The 17009-nt window shown below is 37.3% G+C and overlaps 3 protein-coding genes across 3 annotated transcripts in view; all 3 read left to right on the top strand.

Annotated features, from left to right (window-relative positions):
- The window catches only part of LOC443731 (TCR VDJC BV5 BJ1), a 188089-nt gene that overhangs the window by 78359 nt on the left and 92721 nt on the right, over positions 1–17009 (top strand).
- LOC121395798 (trypsin-like) lies at positions 1239–3369 on the top strand. The gene is made up of 5 exons (XM_041570081.1): positions 1239–1281; positions 1458–1608; positions 1918–2171; positions 2907–3043; positions 3220–3369. Exons 1-5 carry the CDS (start codon positions 1242–1244, stop codon positions 3367–3369), a joined length of 732 nt encoding a protein of 243 aa, XP_041426015.1. The 5' UTR covers positions 1239–1241.
- Positions 12387–14599, top strand: LOC108705898 (trypsin). The gene is made up of 5 exons (XM_041570017.1): positions 12387–12426; positions 12603–12753; positions 13063–13316; positions 14116–14252; positions 14429–14599. Exons 1-5 carry the CDS (start codon positions 12387–12389, stop codon positions 14576–14578), a joined length of 732 nt encoding a protein of 243 aa, XP_041425951.1. The 3' UTR covers positions 14579–14599.

Raw genomic sequence — 17009 nt, 5'->3', positions numbered from 1 at the left:
TGACAGGTCTAGATTAGGGATGTAGCGAACCGCCGATAATGTGTTCGCGAACGCCGTTCGCGAACACCGGCAAAAAATGCGAACTGTTCGCGAACAGTTCGCGAACTTCGAACATCCGAAAATCGTTCGATTCGAACGATCAAAGGATTTTAATTGTTCGATCGAACGATTTTCGTTCGAATCGAACGAAAATCGTTCGATTTTAGCGACCGAATGGTCGAATGGTCGAACGATTTTGACGCGAACGCCTATTGGCGAACGTCGCGCGACGTTCGCGAACTTGCGGCGGACGCGAACAGCCGATGTTCGCGCGAACAAGTTCGCCGCAGAACAGTCCGCGACATCCCTAGTCTAGATGTCGGATTTTCTAATGTGGACTTTTTCCATCCTCGGGGTATAATAAATTCGGGAAAATTCGCAATTTTTTAAAAGCCCAATATTATACTAAAAAATCACCCCATGTAAAAGCTGGAAAGAGAAGAGGTAGGCAAATAATTTTAAATCTATATAGAAAAAATAATGAAGACCAATTAAAAAATTGCTGAGAAATTTCCATTCTATGACATTCTAAAAGTGAACGGCCCCTTTAAGAGTTTTTTCCATTTATTGAGGTATAACTCAGATACAGCTGTTCATAATGTCTGTAGCTGTTAGATGATCTTATCAACATCAACATCTGATATGAACATATAGGAGGTGAGAGTCAGAGAACAAACGAGGGGCCAATTACAAAATGAACAGAGTTATTATATAGAGGTACCGGATTATCTCATAAAATAGGAAACAGGGTCAATGAAGGTCTTATTGTCTGGAATGTTTCCACTTTCAATTACTTGCCAGAGGTTTTGCCTCACAATTCTCTTATTTCTTCCAATGTTTAAGTCCAGTGGGAAGTTAAAATACATTTGATTAATGGATATATTTTTATATTTTATTCTTTACCCCCCTGTGCAGGAATAATATGAAATATGTTGAAACACAGTGAGACTGAGTACAAATTGCTTCATGTATGGACAAGGAATTTCACAAACACATTCCTGATAAGCCTGAAATCCTCTGGAAAATGGTAAAGATTGTGAGTCCCTCTGTGTCATTCCCACCACCCCCCAAGGCCACTCATATTCATACTTTTTACTTCTATTTAAATACATAGAGGTGAGAGGTGAAGGGCTGATCTGTAGGTTTGGGTATAAATACCAGAAGTTTCTCCTGCAGAACATCTACTTGGACACATCTCCACCATGAAACTTCTTCTGATCTTTGTGCTCCTGGGAGCAGTGGGTGAGTTCCTTTGCCAAATGTCTCTTACTTAATCTTTATATTATTTGTTACAAGAGTTTATTGTTGTATGTTAGAGGAAAAGCCCTTACATTTATCTATTCATTTTACCCATTTGTCTATATTACTGTGAAGATCAACATTTACACAATAAGAATTCATGTACCTTCTCTTCCCAGCTGCCTTTGATGATGACAAGATCATTGGAGGTTCTACCTGTGCCAGGAACTCTGTCCCCTACATTGTCTCCCTGAACTCTGGGTACCATTTCTGTGGGGGGTCCCTGATCTCTAACCAGTGGGTTGTGTCTGCTGCTCACTGCTGGAAATCGTAAGTATAGAGTCCTACATAACATGACCAGAACCATCGGGTTCCACAGGAAGTAAATCTTTATAAACATTTAATGACGCACCAAAGTTAATGATACAATAGACAATTATATCAAGTAATTAAAAAGTTGAATCCTTTCTGGGACAACTGAATATAATAACCAACAACATTATACTAATTATTTCTTTTCCATGTTAATGTCCATACTTATTCTCCAAATAGAATATACTTTCCTGTGTATGCTAAATGACTCCATACATTTTCTTCTTCATTGACATTACATTTCTGTATATTTACTTTCCCTTAAAGGAGCGTCCAGGTCAGGCTTGGGGAACACAACATCGCCCTAAGTGAAGGAACAGAACAATTCATCAACTCTGCCAAGGTCATCAGACACCCCAACTACAACTCCAGGACCCTTGACAATGACATCATGTTGATCAAACTTGCCTCTCCTGCCTCCCTTAACTCCAATGTGAATGCTGTGGCTCTGCCTTCTAGTTGTGCCAACACCGGTACCAGCTGCCTGATCTCTGGCTGGGGAAACACTCTGACCAGTGGCTGTAAGTTATCAGAATAATTACTGTTAATTCACAAATATCCAATTCTGAAAACTTTAGAGACCTGGGGAATAATTATAAATATATTGCAGCAAGATTCTACCCCTAGACACTCAGTTCCAGCCAAACTCAAACTCTTCCCTGTCTTATACAAAAAATGTTCTTGAATCCTCAATGGGTTAATATTTATTTTTAAATGGAGGGTGGAGAAAAAAAATCTCACATTTTGTACTTATTGATTAACCATGCATGTTTAGTATTAATTTGAATTTGAGGAGGAACAAGATTCAGAAATGCTCCAATTACAGATAATGAAAAGATGCTGTGACATTTGGGAAGGAGCAGTTTGCCTGTAAATGATTCTATGGGTTTCCCTTGAACACCTAAGACTCAGTGTTGTCCCTTCTGCAGAAGATCCATTTCATTGTTACTAACACAGTAGCTCATGTTCATGTCCAATCACTGATTAGTAGCTGCACCTTGTAACCAGATAGAACCATGGGGGGAATGAATTGCAACTTAATCACATAAAACAACAAATGAGTCTCCCACAGAGACTTTATCTCCACCAACTGTGACAAAATCACTTCTAATTATTCCCTGGTCATTACTGATTCACTAGTGTTGTTGCTGTGTCGTTGTCTACTGTGCAGCTCGGTATGGGTAAAAAATATGGTGAGTCTCACATAAGTGTTGCCAATATCTTGTCATTTAATATCCAAACTTTTTATTTTTTAGCCAATTACCCCGACCTCCTGCAGTGCTTGAGTGCCCCCATCCTGACTACCGCCCAGTGTTCCGGTGCCTACCCCGGTCAGATCACCAACAACATGTTCTGTGCCGGATTCTTGGAGGGTGGCAAGGACTCCTGCCAGGTAACTCACACAATCCTTCTGATGTTGCATCACTGAATTCTTCTAGGTGGTAAATACTGAACTTTGTTTTCATGGTTACCCCTAATAATTATCTGTCTGCCTGAGGATTGATATTCCATAAGAAGTAATGCATCTCAATGTGAGATATGTCTAATAACAATCTCTCTTTTCTGTAGGGTGACTCTGGTGGCCCCGTGGTGTGTAATGGAGAGCTGCAGGGAGTTGTGTCCTGGGGAATCGGTTGTGCCCAGAGGAACTATCCTGGTGTCTACACCAAGGTCTGCAACTACAACTCCTGGATCCAGAGCACCATTGCTGCCAACTAATCCTGTAACTTATTGGAAAGTCTCAGCATTTTTTCTGATTCTATGGCATAAATAGGATTTTCAAATAAATATTTTATTAAATAAGTGGTCTGTCAGATTGTTTACATTTGGGTCTTTACTGATAATCAGGGGCATCACTCAGAGCCTCTAGGAATGTCCATTAATACCTACATAAAATGGGACAAGTCTTGTTTGTAGCTGTACCTCTGTTGGGTTTGGAGCTGTAGCCAGAAACACAAAGAAGCCACCAGGAACCATACATTGTCCCACCAACAACTTGATCTATCCAGTTAGTGTCATTGTTGCAGGAAAATTTGCACAGATGATCTTGTTGTCTCGGGACAGTTACAGATTTTGCATCTATGCATTTTGTGGGAAGTTTACTTCTGATCCATATTTTTCAAACTATAGCCAACAGGGATGGGTGAATTTGACCCGTTTCACTTCGCCAAAACTTCACCACCAGCAAAAATTTGCCAAAATGCACTAAAGTCTATGGGCGTCATTTCCGCAGCTAAACTCGGTGAAAAAATTCGCTCATCCCAAATAGCCACAAATGAACTGCTGGTTTTAAACAGATGACCAGTAATGCTACCTAGTAATTGATTGCTATGGGTTACAACCATCTACAGCATACAGAAGGCTACTAACTGTCGGCAGTCAGGCAAATCTGAGAACCCTTGCTAGCATTGGAGGGAGAGACTGGAAAACCTGGAACTTAATGATAAAGTGTCCTTCACATCATGGCCCTTCAATGTAACTCTAAGTGCGATACTAAAAGGTGCAGTTCACTTCTCTACACAAAGTCCCTTCTACGAGTTATTAATATCCCAGGGAGTTCAGCTTCCTGAAGTGATTCCCCTTGGTGAACAGTTTAACACAAGAGAGGCTACACACACTTGCGTGTTTGCCATTATCCTGACAGTTGACACACTGGAGTTCACAAACAGGGATGACAGTGGTGACAGTCTCATTTTGAGTGTCTTGCAGATGGTCAGGTAAAAGGCTGGTCACTCTGTGTAATTGGAGCTTCAGGTCTCTTCTGCCTTGAGGAGCAAGTCAGGCAACTTTCCTGGTCAACTGAATAGTTTTTCTTTCACTTTGTGGCAGGGAGTGACCATAACCTCCAGTTTGGGCACAATTAGCAGGCTCCTCCTGATTCTCCTTCCTTTCAATATGTTCCCTGGGGCTCCAAGCTTTCTTCAGGCACTTGTACTCATCCCATTCAGCTGCTTCAATGACATTGTGACATCTTGGGCTGGAGCTAACAATATAAAGTGGAGAACTCTTGAGGGCCCTATGGAATGGGGTAAGGGCCTTCTGCACCTCCACAGTTGTTAAAAAGTTTTAAAGAGGAGACTGTGTCTTAGTAGGCAGATGATCCTTCCAGGACAAATAATAATAAAGGAAAATATATCTGTGTTTTCTAAATTCCCTGAAATTATATATCATCTACTGATTAAGACTGTGCCTTTAGGTGATTGCATAAGCAGAAAATGAAATGACTGAACGATGGACAAAATAATTTGATAGCTTTTTGTTTTCCTGAAACTATTCTTTCTTGAAGTCTCTACATGGTATGCAAACTGTGAGGCTTAATCAATGAAAGCAAGACATAATATCAATACATGACTTACAATATATATAGATCTAACACTCATCTTGGACAATGAAAGTAATTATAGAAGCAATGCAATAAATTGTTCTCCAAACCAATGAATATTGAGGTCCCCAGGCTGAAGAGCCACAAGTAATAGAAGAAGATGGGAACCACCAAGTTTTGTGCTACTGTCCATTCTTCAGCCAGGGATGAGGAAGCTTAGAGGAGAAGGATGAAAAGTTTTGCAGCATGAAATTCAGTAAACTGATCAACTACTGCATAAAGCATTGACCATGATAATAAGATAAAGTGTTATTACCTCATCCTCTTGATGTGATTGTTTATACTTTGTATTTAGTTTTCACCACCAGATGTCCTGATGAGTTATTACAAATGAAATTGTCACTGATGCCTTTTTTTTGCTATTGGCAATGTCATTATATGAGTAATGTTATCAGTAATTACATCCTAACAAGCTTGTAAACTTGTAGATCAAGAGTTTAAAAGAAAATATTATCTGGTGCACGTCTTGTTTAATGGACAGTTTAAAGTTTCTTTCATTAGGAAAAAAAATTTTGGGGATGCAAAGCCAAAACAATCAAATCAATAATAAATTACATTTTATCACAATTTTGCAAATTCAATAAAAGAAAAAGTGACTGCCATCACCAAGGGGGTTATTTAGTAAAATCCACTTTTATCTCATTATTAAAATTAAGAAACCTCAACCAAATACCCATACTCGATGTTACCTTTTTTTTTTTTTTTTTAAAAGCTTGATTTAATTGGTTGGAGTAAAAACCTGATAAAATTGAGCAAAAACCAAAATCCAAAATCTTACATTTTTTCGGGGTTTTTTCCTTGAATCGCTTGATTTTTTTTCAGGCTTTTTCCTGTAAAACCCGAATTTTTCCAAAAAGCCCGAAATGGACAGACTAATTCCAGCGCAGGCCATAGATACTTTCAAATAGGATAGGGACCTCTGCCATTGACTTATACACAACCTCAGGTCTGAGATGGCAATTTTTGGATTTGGGCTTTTAGCAGCAACTAACTTTAATACATCTCGTAAAATGCTGAGTTTTAAAAAAAACCTTAAAAATTTGTGTTTTGCCACAAAAAGCCTGACCAGATAAATTCGGAGTTTAGTAAATAACCCCTCCAAGTTTAGACTATTTAGAAAAATGAAAACAAAATAACAGGCTTATAAGAGGATCCATGTAAAAATTCCAAACAAACCGAACTAACTCTACAATTGACTTTCTAGGATATGGGTGTACGTCAAATAACCTGTTCACCAAGGTTCCAATTTGAACACGTTTCTCTCCACAGACAGACAGCACTCCAAATTCTTGATTAAAATTTGCCTTTATCTATTTCATCTTGGGGCAGCATAAGCATGCAACGTTTCGAGTGGCACTCCAATGTTTCGAGTGGCTTGATAAAGAGTGGAGTGCCACTCGAAATGTTGCATGCTTATGTTGCCCCAAGATGAAATAGATAAAGGCGAATTTTAATCAAGAATTTGGAGTGCTGTCTGTGGAGAGAAACGTTATAAGAGGATCCATCCTGATCTGGAAGGCCAAAAAATATTGATACTTCAGGACCATTCAGTTTTATTTCTATGAAAAGAAAGATGTTTACCAGGTCACACCAAATTATGCACTAGCTGATTGTAAACCTTTCTCTAAATTTCCCAGCTAATCCAAGAATATTCTTACATGCAGAAACCTGTTCCTCTGAGGATCCTGAAGTATCTCATGATTTTATGAGTCAACTTAAAATGCCTAAAACATTTTCAGTGCTCAGAGAAATTTCATAATGAAGCCAAAGATCACTCTCCGGGGCAAATTCACTAAAGTGCGAAGTGCTAACGCTAGCGCAAATTTGCCAGCGTGACGTCATTTTGTTACTTCGCCGATCTACTAATGGGTGCTGGCATAAATTCGCTAGCAAAGTGGACCTACTCTAGCGCTACTTCACACCCTTACGCCAGGCGAAGTTGGGCTATGGCGAAGGGACGTAATTACGCTAATTCACTAACTTGCGCATTGTACTGAACGTTACTCTTTTGCGCCAGACTTATAAGCCAACTCATAGCAAGTCTGAAGTATTTCCTTATATACAAATGTTCCGTTAGAAACAATAACTGAGAATGGAAAAAATATTTTAATGTTATTACATAAACTGTTTAGAAATCAACTTCTAGAAGTAAAAAGTAATCCAATTTACAGAGAAACTTTTTCAGTTTGGAGATTATTACATAAGCTATATAAGTCAAACTATAAATTGACTGCTTATTTGCCTTTAACAAAAAACAAAAATATTCCTTGTTCTATCTTCTCTCCAATGTTAACTTCCTGGAAAAAGAAGGGTATTCGTCTGTTGATAGACATTATTTCACTTTCAACAGGGAAACTTCTTGGTTGGGATGAATTTAGTCTTAAATTCAATATTCAGGAGAGGAGAAATTGTTCTATCTTCAACTTGCTCGTTGGTTTAATAAACTTGACACAAAGGAAACTTTACTTTCTTATAATTCCTCTTTATCTTCCTTTTTCAACAAATGAATCTATTCCAATTTGGATATTAACATCAGATCCATTCAATCAAATTTATGGAACAACATGGATTTTAAGCCCCATCCGATGGAATCAATGGCAAAAAAGTGGTCCATCTATTTACAAAAAGAAGTTAAAGATGATAATTTCACAAATTCTATCAATAGTTTGAAGTGTGGAGAGGACAAAACTAGAGATTAATTCATTTAACATACAAAGGTTTTAATTTTAAATCTAAAAAATACAAAATTCCTCAGCAACTTTCCAAAATGCAAATGTCCCTCTCCAAATTCATTCCATCTACTTTGGGAATGTAAAGAAATTACACATTTCTGGACAGATATTAAAAATGACCTAAGTAATGTCTTACCTTCAGAGATTTCTCTATCTCCACAAGATTCCCTTTTGGGGTTGACAAGTTCTATCGATTTATTATTATAAGTACGAAAAGCTAAAGATTTTAGTGCTGCCCACATCTCTAAATTTATAAAATTGTTTTTTGCTGGAGCTCGGAGAGTTATTTTTAAAAAGTGGATAGAAAAATCTTTACCTTCCTTAAATGAGGTTTTAATTGAGTTAAAATCTCTTTACACTAATGAGGCAATTAGTTATAGAGTTGAAAGTATACATAATCGCTTTAAGTTCTTATCTACATGGAAAATTTTCTTTTAAACATTGGACTCTGAAGAAAGAGTTAAATTCAGCAATATTCTTAAATGTTCTATAGATTCATAATAATTTATTATATTCTAGCCTATTGGTTTTGTGATACCTGCAAATAGTTTTTGAATGCTGAATCTCAATGTTATTGATTCATGATTTTCTGTATTATTATTATGATTTTTGTCATGATTTCATTTGCTTATTTTATATTTAGTTCTCATATTACTAATTGCTTGTTTTCTATAATGAAAATACTTGAAGTATTTTCTGATTTCTTTATACCAATCCATCTTGGATATACTTTAATCCAACAAAACTCTACATTATACTTCCCTTCATGAAACAGGGTTGAGAGCCAATTCAATTCTGTGATTCCAATAATTTATTAAGTAATGTAGATGACACAAAAACTGGGCAATTGTAATACTCAGACATCACTCCAATTTCAGTAGTCAGATTATTTGATTCAATACAAAATTCCTTGGAAATTTAACATATACATATCATTCAGACTGGACTTCATTTGGATGATCCATGAAAGACGTATTGTTCAGAGATAAATCTTCTTATTCTATGAATTCTTCATTGGGACACGTTGGGGGGTGGCAACAATAAGAGGAGAAATAATGAGTTCATGATAAAAGAATCTCTAGAAGTGCAGTGCATTTAAGTTTTCAATCAATCCAGTTTATGGGTAATGATACCAATAGGCTCAGGGGGTCTGGGCATTGACGCTCATGTAGGCACTTGCATTTTGGAAGGAGAATGAGGTGTTTCCAGTGAGGTGTTCAAAAGCAGGAAAAACTTACCACAATTGCCTACAGGGATGGTGGAGAGGAGGAGGAGGAGTGGTGGGAAGAAGGGGTGGAGTAATGGATGAGGAAGGAGGGGTGTGGATTGATTGGGAGTGTGGATTTGAGGGTGTCAGTGTGGGCATTCAGTACATATACTAATCCATTTCCCACTCTTCAAGGCTATGTGATTCTGCTTTATATTCCAAAGACTGTGTTATAGTTTTTGGTTTTGGCCCTAGATTTTCTGCTGCAATTATATTTATTTCAGTGCTTTGTCCTATCTCCATAGATATGGTACTGATATGGGGGCTTCCTTTGCCCATCACATGATAGCAAGTGAAGCGGGATGAACCCCCACACTTTTACAGTGTCGAGAGATGTAACATTTTTGTCAGAAATTTAAACGTTCACCCCACTTCACTTGCCATGGTAATTCTGTTGCAGATACGTGGGACCTCTCTAACCTGCACCTGACAGAGAGAGTCTGGGGTAAAGAGTTATATTGCTCTCCAATGCTTCCCTTGCCCCTCATATGCAAAGCTATATATGGATTAGTGGGAGCGAGTGGACTGACATCTCTGGAGATAGTAATCTTTATTGCGACCATATGTCACTATATTGATGAGCTCATTTCCATCTGGTCTGGCTCCCCAAAACCTCTAGGTCCTTCACTTGTAAATAGCCCCGTGATTTCTCTACAGACTTGCAGAATAATATATTCAAAGGGGAAACTTCCCTGTATTCCAGTGATCCTAAAATAAGGAAAAGATGTTTCTTCATCAAAGTCCTATGTCAATCAATATGGATATAAATATTATACTTCCTAGCACCTCATTAGTTACAAAAGAACAAAAAGTGTTTTTCTAGGGAAGAACAAAAAGCACTGGCAGTTTTCATGTGGGAAACGTGTGGATGTCGCAGCCGATGCAGAAAAAGCTTTGTGTAGTTCTTGTTGGTTTTATTTACAGAATTCTGATAAGTAATTTGGTATCAGTGGAAATTTTCTTCCCTTGATAAAATCCATTTCTCTAAACCTCAAACGCCTGTAATAACATCTTGGTAAATACCTTCCCCTGAGTCCAGTTAACTCATATGAATATTGTTAGAACCAGTCAGGATCAATTTAATTAACCAGTCAGGATCAATTTAAATTTAATTCAAGTGTCTAAGATTCTTCCTGCATCCCCCACTGGGATCCACATATTTATCTGAGAGAATCACATTTACATTAAGAGGCAACAAGTACATAACAAATAGTCCCTGTGTTGTACATTTATAAACATGAATCACTAGGAAAGCATTTGCCAGTTTATCCATTAATCAGATCTTTTATTTTCTAAAGAATCTATAGAATAAAAAGAAATTGCTGATTGGCCAGGGACAGACGAGATATGACTAATACACTTTACTAAATGACCTGGTCTTCCTTTGGACTGGAGGTACTGAGAAATTACACCGTTTTTGGGATATATTAAACATCCAATTGGCTTTCAACAGACAAATTTTTGTAATTTATTTTATATTTCTTTCCTATTTCTTCTGATGGCAGAATTAGAAGGGGTTTATATAGGAAAGCCACTGCAACTAACTGTATATTATATTGTGAAAGCCAACTACCAATAGAGAGGGACCTAGTGGGTGAATTTATACGTCAGATATAATTATATTGATAGTAGAACATTCAGAGAAAGAGCCAGGGAGTGAAAGTTCTCCTAAATGTAAATCAGGAACTGGATCAATTCATCAGATTTATAGGATCCTTTTGGGAATCAGTGGAGAAATGTCAATATTATATTGAGGAGATGCTGGCAGATTTGTTACATGCAGATCCTGTTTTAGCCTCAGTCATTGGACCTCATCCAAAATGCTGTTGATGCCCATCACCCAATCTGAGTCTTTTATTTGTACAACCAAAGGGCTGATTTATATGCTTGTAATAAACTTTATGTATGAAAAATAAGTCAAGCATTGAAGCTGGGAATATGGGAATATCACCAGCACTGATAATGCTCTAGAACTCTTGAATCCTGGGTAATGAGGGGGGAGGGTCAGAACAACATTCTCTTATGGTAAAAGAGTGAGATTAAAAGAATGAGAGTTTCTAATTGCTTGAATGTCTAGTTCACAATACTTTCATATACTGAGCTCCTTTATTTGTGGAATACAGTCTACAATTAATGTCCAAGTGATTCACACTCTGTCTATGCTGGGTTAATACAAAATGAGTTTGCTCTAGAATGCATAATCCCCTATATTAGATTTAGGTTTCCCAACTGGAAATTATGTTACTATTCTTCTCAATATTTTCGGAAGAAAACGCCGGACAATTCTGCACAGGTTTTTTTGCCTTATTTATTAATACACTATCCCGAAAATTTTGTTTGAGAGAAAAAAAAAAACAAAATCGTGAAAAATACGAATCATACCTATTTTTATGATTTTCCACGCGATCATATTTTTTCAGATTTTTGCCCAAAAATCCTAAAATCTTCAGATATTTGCACTAAACCCAGTGCAGATCAATTGACTTATATGCAACCTCAGCAGGTGCCAAATTTTCAGATTCTGACTTTTTCCATCCTCGGAGTATAATAAATTCCGAAAAATTTGTATTTTGCAGTTGGTTTTCATTTCTTATTTTTTTGTGTTTTTTTGAGTTATTTCGCTTTTTATTCATCAGCTCTCCAGTTTGCAATTTCAGCAGCTAAGGTCCTAATTCCCCTAGCAACCATGCATTAATTTGTATAAGAGACTGGAATATGAATAGGAGGGGAAACAGCTGTTCATAATGTCTGTAGCTGTTAGATGATCTTATCAATATCAACATCTGATATGAACATATAGGAGGTGAGAGTCAAAGAAGAAATAGGGGGCCAATTACAAAATGAACAGAGTTATTATAAAGAGGTACCAGATTATCTAATTAAATAGGAAACAGGGTCAATGAAGGTCATATTGTCTGGAATGTTTCCACTTTCAAATTACTTGCCAGAGGTTTTGCTTCACAATTCTCTTATTTTATCCAATGTTCAAGTCCAGTGGGAAGTTAAAATTAAATAGATTTGATTAATGGATATATTTTTATATTTTATTCTCTACCCCCCTGTGCAGAAATAATAGTGAAATATGTTGAAACACAGTGAGACTGAGTACAAATTGCTTCATGTATGGACAAGGAATTTTGCAAACACATTCCTGATAAGCCTGAAATCCTCTGGAAAATGGTAAAGATTGTGAGTCCCTCTGTGTCATTCCCACCACCCCCCAAGGCCACTCATATTCATACTTTTTACTTCTATTTAAATACATAGAGGTGAGAGGTGAAGGGCTGATCTATAGGTTTGGGTATAAATACCAGAAGTTTCTCCTGCAGAACATCTACTTGGACACATCTCCACCATGAAACTTCTTCTGATCTTTGTGCTCCTGGGAGCAGTGGGTGAGTTCCTTTGCCAAATGTCTCTTACTTAATCTTTATATTATTTGTTACAAGAGTTTATTGTTGTATGTTAGAGGAAAATCCCTTATATTTATCTATTCATTTTACCCATTTGTCTATATTACTGTGAAGATAAACATTTACACAATAAGAATTCATGTACCTTCTCTTCCCAGCTGCCTTTGATGATGACAAGATCATTGGAGGTTCTACCTGTGCCAGGAACTCTGTCCCCTACATTGTCTCCCTGAACTCGGGGTACCATTTCTGTGGGGGGTCTCTGATCTCTAACCAGTGGGTTGTGTCTGCTGCTCACTGCTGGAAATCGTAAGTACAGAGTCCTACATAACATGACCAGAACCATCGGGTTCCACAGGAAGTACATTTTTATAAACATTTAATGACGCACCAAAGTTGATGATACAATAGTCAATTATATCAAGTGATTAAAAAGTTGAATCCTTTCTGAGACAACTGAATATAATAACCAACAACATTATACTAATTATTTCTCTGCCATGTTAATTTCCAAACTTATTCTCCAAATAGAATATCCTTTCCTGTGTTTGTTAAATGACTCCGTCCATTTTCTTCTTCATTAACATTACATTTCTGTGTATTTTCTTTCCCTTACAGGAGCGTCCAGATCAGGCTTGGGGAACACAACATCGCCCTAAGTGAAGGAACAGAACAATTCATCAACTCTGCCAAGGTCATCAGACACCCCAACTACAACTCCAGGACCATCGACAATGACATCATGTTGATCAAACTTGCCTCTCCTGCCTCCCTTAACTCCAATGTGAATGCTGTGGCTCTGCCTTCTAGTTGTGCCGCCGCTGGTTCCAGCTGCCTGATCTCTGGCTGGGGGAACATTTCCACTACTACCTGTAAGTTATCAGAATAAATACTGTTGGTTCCATAATGAACACATTTCCATTTCTGAAAACTTTAGAGACCTGGGGAATAATTATAAATATATTGCAGCAAGATTCTACCCCTAGACACTCAGTTCCAGCCAAACTCAGCCACTTCCCTGTCTTATACAAAAAAATGTTCTTGAATCCTCAATGGGTTAATGTTTATGTTTAAATGGAGGGTGAAGAAAAAAAAATCTCACATTTTATACTTATTGATTAACCATGCGTGTTTAGTATTAATTTGAATTTGAGGAGGAACAAGATTTAGAAATGCTCCAATTACAGATAATGAAAAGATGCTGTGACATTTGGGAAGGAGCAGTTTGCCTGTAAATGATTCTATGGGTTTCCTTGAACACCTAAGACTCAGTGTTGTCCCTTCTGCAGAAGATCCATTTCATTGTTACTAACACAGTAGCTCATGTTCATGTCCAATCACTGATTAGTAGCTGCACCTTGTAACCAGATAGAACCATGGGGGGAATAACTTGCAACTTACTCACATAAAACAACAAATGAGTCTCCCACAGAGACTTTATCTCCACCAACTGTGGATTACAAGGAAGAATTAAGGCGCCGTTGACAAAATCACTTCTAATTATTCCCTGGTCATTACAGATTCTGGTGCCTTATTGCTGATTCACTAGCGTTACTGTAGTTGCTGTGTCGTTGTCTACTGTGCAGCTCCGTATGGAAAAAAAATATGGTGAGTCTCACATAACTGTTGCCAATATCTTGTCATTTAATATCCAAACTTTTTATTTTTTAGCCAATTATCCAGACCTCCTGCAGTGCTTGAGTGCCCCCATCCTGACTACCGCCCAGTGTTCCGGTGCCTACCCCGGTCAGATCACCAACAACATGTTCTGTGCTGGATTCTTGGAGGGTGGCAAGGACTCCTGCCAGGTAACTCACACAATCCTTCTGATGTTGCATCACTGAATTCTTCTAGGTGGTAAATACTGAACTTTGTTTTCATGGTTACCCCTAATAATTATCTGTCTGCCTGAGGGTTCATCTTCCATAAGAAGCAATGCATTGAAATGTGAGATATGTCTAATAACAATCTCTCTTTTCTGTAGGGTGACTCTGGTGGCCCCGTGGTGTGTAATGGAGAGCTGCAGGGTGTTGTGTCCTGGGGAATCGGTTGTGCCCAGAGGAACTATCCTGGTGTCTACACCAAGGTCTGCAACTACAACTCCTGGATCCAGAGCACCATTGCTGCCAACTAATCCTTTAACTTATTGGAAAGTCTTAGGTTTTGGTTCTGATTCTATGGCACAAATAGGATTTTCAAATAAATATTTTATTGAATAAGTGGTCTGTCAGATTGTTTACCTTTGGGTCTTTGATGATAATCAGGGGTATCACTCAGAGCCTCTAGGAATGTCCATTAATACCTACATAAAATGGGAAAAGTCTTGTTTGTAGCTGTACCTCAGTTGGGTTTGGAGCTGTAGCCAGAAACACAAAGAAGCCACCAGGAACCAGACATTGTCCCACCAACAACTTGATCTATCCAGTAAGTGTCATTGTTGCAGGTGAATTTGCACAGATGATCTTGTTGTCTCGGGACAGTTACAGATTTTGCTTCTATGCATTTTGTGGGTAGTTTACTCACGTTTATTAAAATAAACCCACCAATGAACTGCTGGTTTTAAACAGATGACCAGTAATGCTACCTAATAATTGCTTGATATGGGCTACAACCATAGCCCATAGCAAGCAAAATCTGAGAACCTTTGCTAGTATTGGAGGGAAAGAAGAATAGTTTCTCTTTCACTTTGTGGCTGGGAGTGACTAGACCCTCCAGTTTGGCAACAATTACCAGTCTCCTCCTGATTCTCCTTCCAATCTATATGTTCCCTGGGGCTCCAAGCTTTCTACAGGCACTTGTACTCATCCCATTCAGCTGCTTCAATGACATTGTGACATCTTGGGGGGGCTGTGGCTAACAATATAAAGAAGAGAATTCTTGAGGGCATCATGGAATGCTCTACAGTTGTTGAAAGAGTTGAAAAGAGTTGAAAGAGGAGACTGTTTTTTTAGTAGGCAGATGATCCTTCCAAGACAAATAATAATTAAAGAAAATATATCAGTGTTTTCTAAATTCCCTGAAATGATATATGATCTACAGATTATGACTGTGCCTTTAGGTGATTTCATAAGCTAAATGAAATGACTGAGCTATGGACAAAATAATTTAATAACGTTTTATTAAAGTCTTTCTTTCTGAAAGTCTCTACATGGTATGCACACTGTGAGGCTTAAACAATGAAAGCAAGACATAATATATATACATGACTTACCATATATAGATCTAACACTCAGCTTGGACAATGAAAGTAATTTTAGAAGCAATGCAATAAATTGTTCTCCAAACCAATGAATATTGAGGTCCCCAGGCTGATGAGCCACAAGTAATAGAAGAAGATGGGAACCACCAAGTTTTGTGCTACTGTCCATTCTTCAGCCAGGGATGAGGAAGCTTAGAGGAGAAAAGTTTGGAGGCATGGACACTTTATAGTTTCTTTCATTATGAAAAAATATATAATTTGGGAGGTTAATCCAAAACAATCAAATCAATAATAACAATTATTACAATAATCAATCACAATTTTGCAAATTCACCAAGTACGTTAATAGAAAGAAAAATGTTAACCAGTGACTGCAATTACCAACGGTGTTATTTACTAAAATCTGGTTTCATCTCATTATTTAAATAAAAAAAAAACACGGCCAAACTCCCATACCCGATCTTTTTTTTTAACAAAAAAGCTTGATTTAATTGGTTCGGGTAAACACCCGATAAAATTGAGCGAAAACAGAAATTGTACAATTTTTTCAGGGTTTTTTTCTGAATTGCTCAAGTTTTTGGAGCTTTTTTACGAAAAGCTAGAATTTTTCAGATTTATCCCGAAAAGCCCATAATGGACGGATTTTCTGGCTAATTCTAGCACAGATTAAAGAAACTTCCAAATAGGATAGGAACCTTTAGTTTCAGATTTGGGCTTTTTGTAGAATTGAGCTTTAATAAATATCAAAATTTTTTCGAGTTTTAAAGAAAAAAACCGAAAAATTTGTATTTTGCCCCAAAAAGCCTGACGATAAATTTGGAGTTTAGTAATTAAAACCCCAAGTGTAGATCATTTAGTTACAACGAATTGACAGACTTATAAAAGTATCCACCTAAAGTGATCTGGAAGGCCAAAAAATATTGCTTTTTTTCAGGACCAATCAGTTTTACTTTCTATGAAAAGAAGGATGTTTACCAGTTCACACCAAATTGTGTACCAACTGCATGTAAAGTTTTCTCTAAATTTCCCAGCTAATCCATGAATATTCTCATCATTTTATGAGTCAAGTTAAAATCTAAAACAGCAACAGGAGAATGAAATGACTCAAATAACTTCAGTGCCCAGAGAAGTTCAGAATAAATCCAAAGATCACTCTTGTAGTCTCTCAATACAAAGAGATGAAGGTGTAAGCAGAAAACACAAAATCCAAACCTCAGTCTAACATTGAAAAGAAAACTTGATATAATATTCATTAATGATGCTTTGCCTTACTTACTTTCTAAAATGTATTTATATCAGAGGATTTCACAGATGCTATATTCCATATTGTTAATATTTAAAAAGTAATTTGTACCTCCATAATGCT

Source organism: Xenopus laevis, chromosome 7L (assembly GCF_017654675.1).
Source record: "Xenopus laevis strain J_2021 chromosome 7L, Xenopus_laevis_v10.1, whole genome shotgun sequence".
NCBI lineage: Eukaryota > Metazoa > Chordata > Amphibia > Anura > Pipidae > Xenopus > Xenopus laevis.
Note: the sequence above shows the minus strand (reverse complement) of the source record. Positions and strands in the feature narration are given on the sequence as shown.

Coding starts and splice junctions, on each gene's coding strand:
- LOC121395798 (XM_041570081.1), top strand. CDS start 1,242: ATGAAACTTCTTCTGATCTTTGTGCTCCTGGGAGCAGTGG. Junction 1,609..1,917: donor GCTGCTCACTGCTGGAAATC/GTAAGTATAGAG, acceptor TTTCCCTTAAAG/GAGCGTCCAGGTCAGGCTTG. Junction 3,044..3,219: donor GTGGCAAGGACTCCTGCCAG/GTAACTCACACA, acceptor TCTTTTCTGTAG/GGTGACTCTGGTGGCCCCGT.
- LOC108705898 (XM_041570017.1), top strand. CDS start 12,387: ATGAAACTTCTTCTGATCTTTGTGCTCCTGGGAGCAGTGG. Junction 12,754..13,062: donor GCTGCTCACTGCTGGAAATC/GTAAGTACAGAG, acceptor TTTCCCTTACAG/GAGCGTCCAGATCAGGCTTG. Junction 14,253..14,428: donor GTGGCAAGGACTCCTGCCAG/GTAACTCACACA, acceptor TCTTTTCTGTAG/GGTGACTCTGGTGGCCCCGT.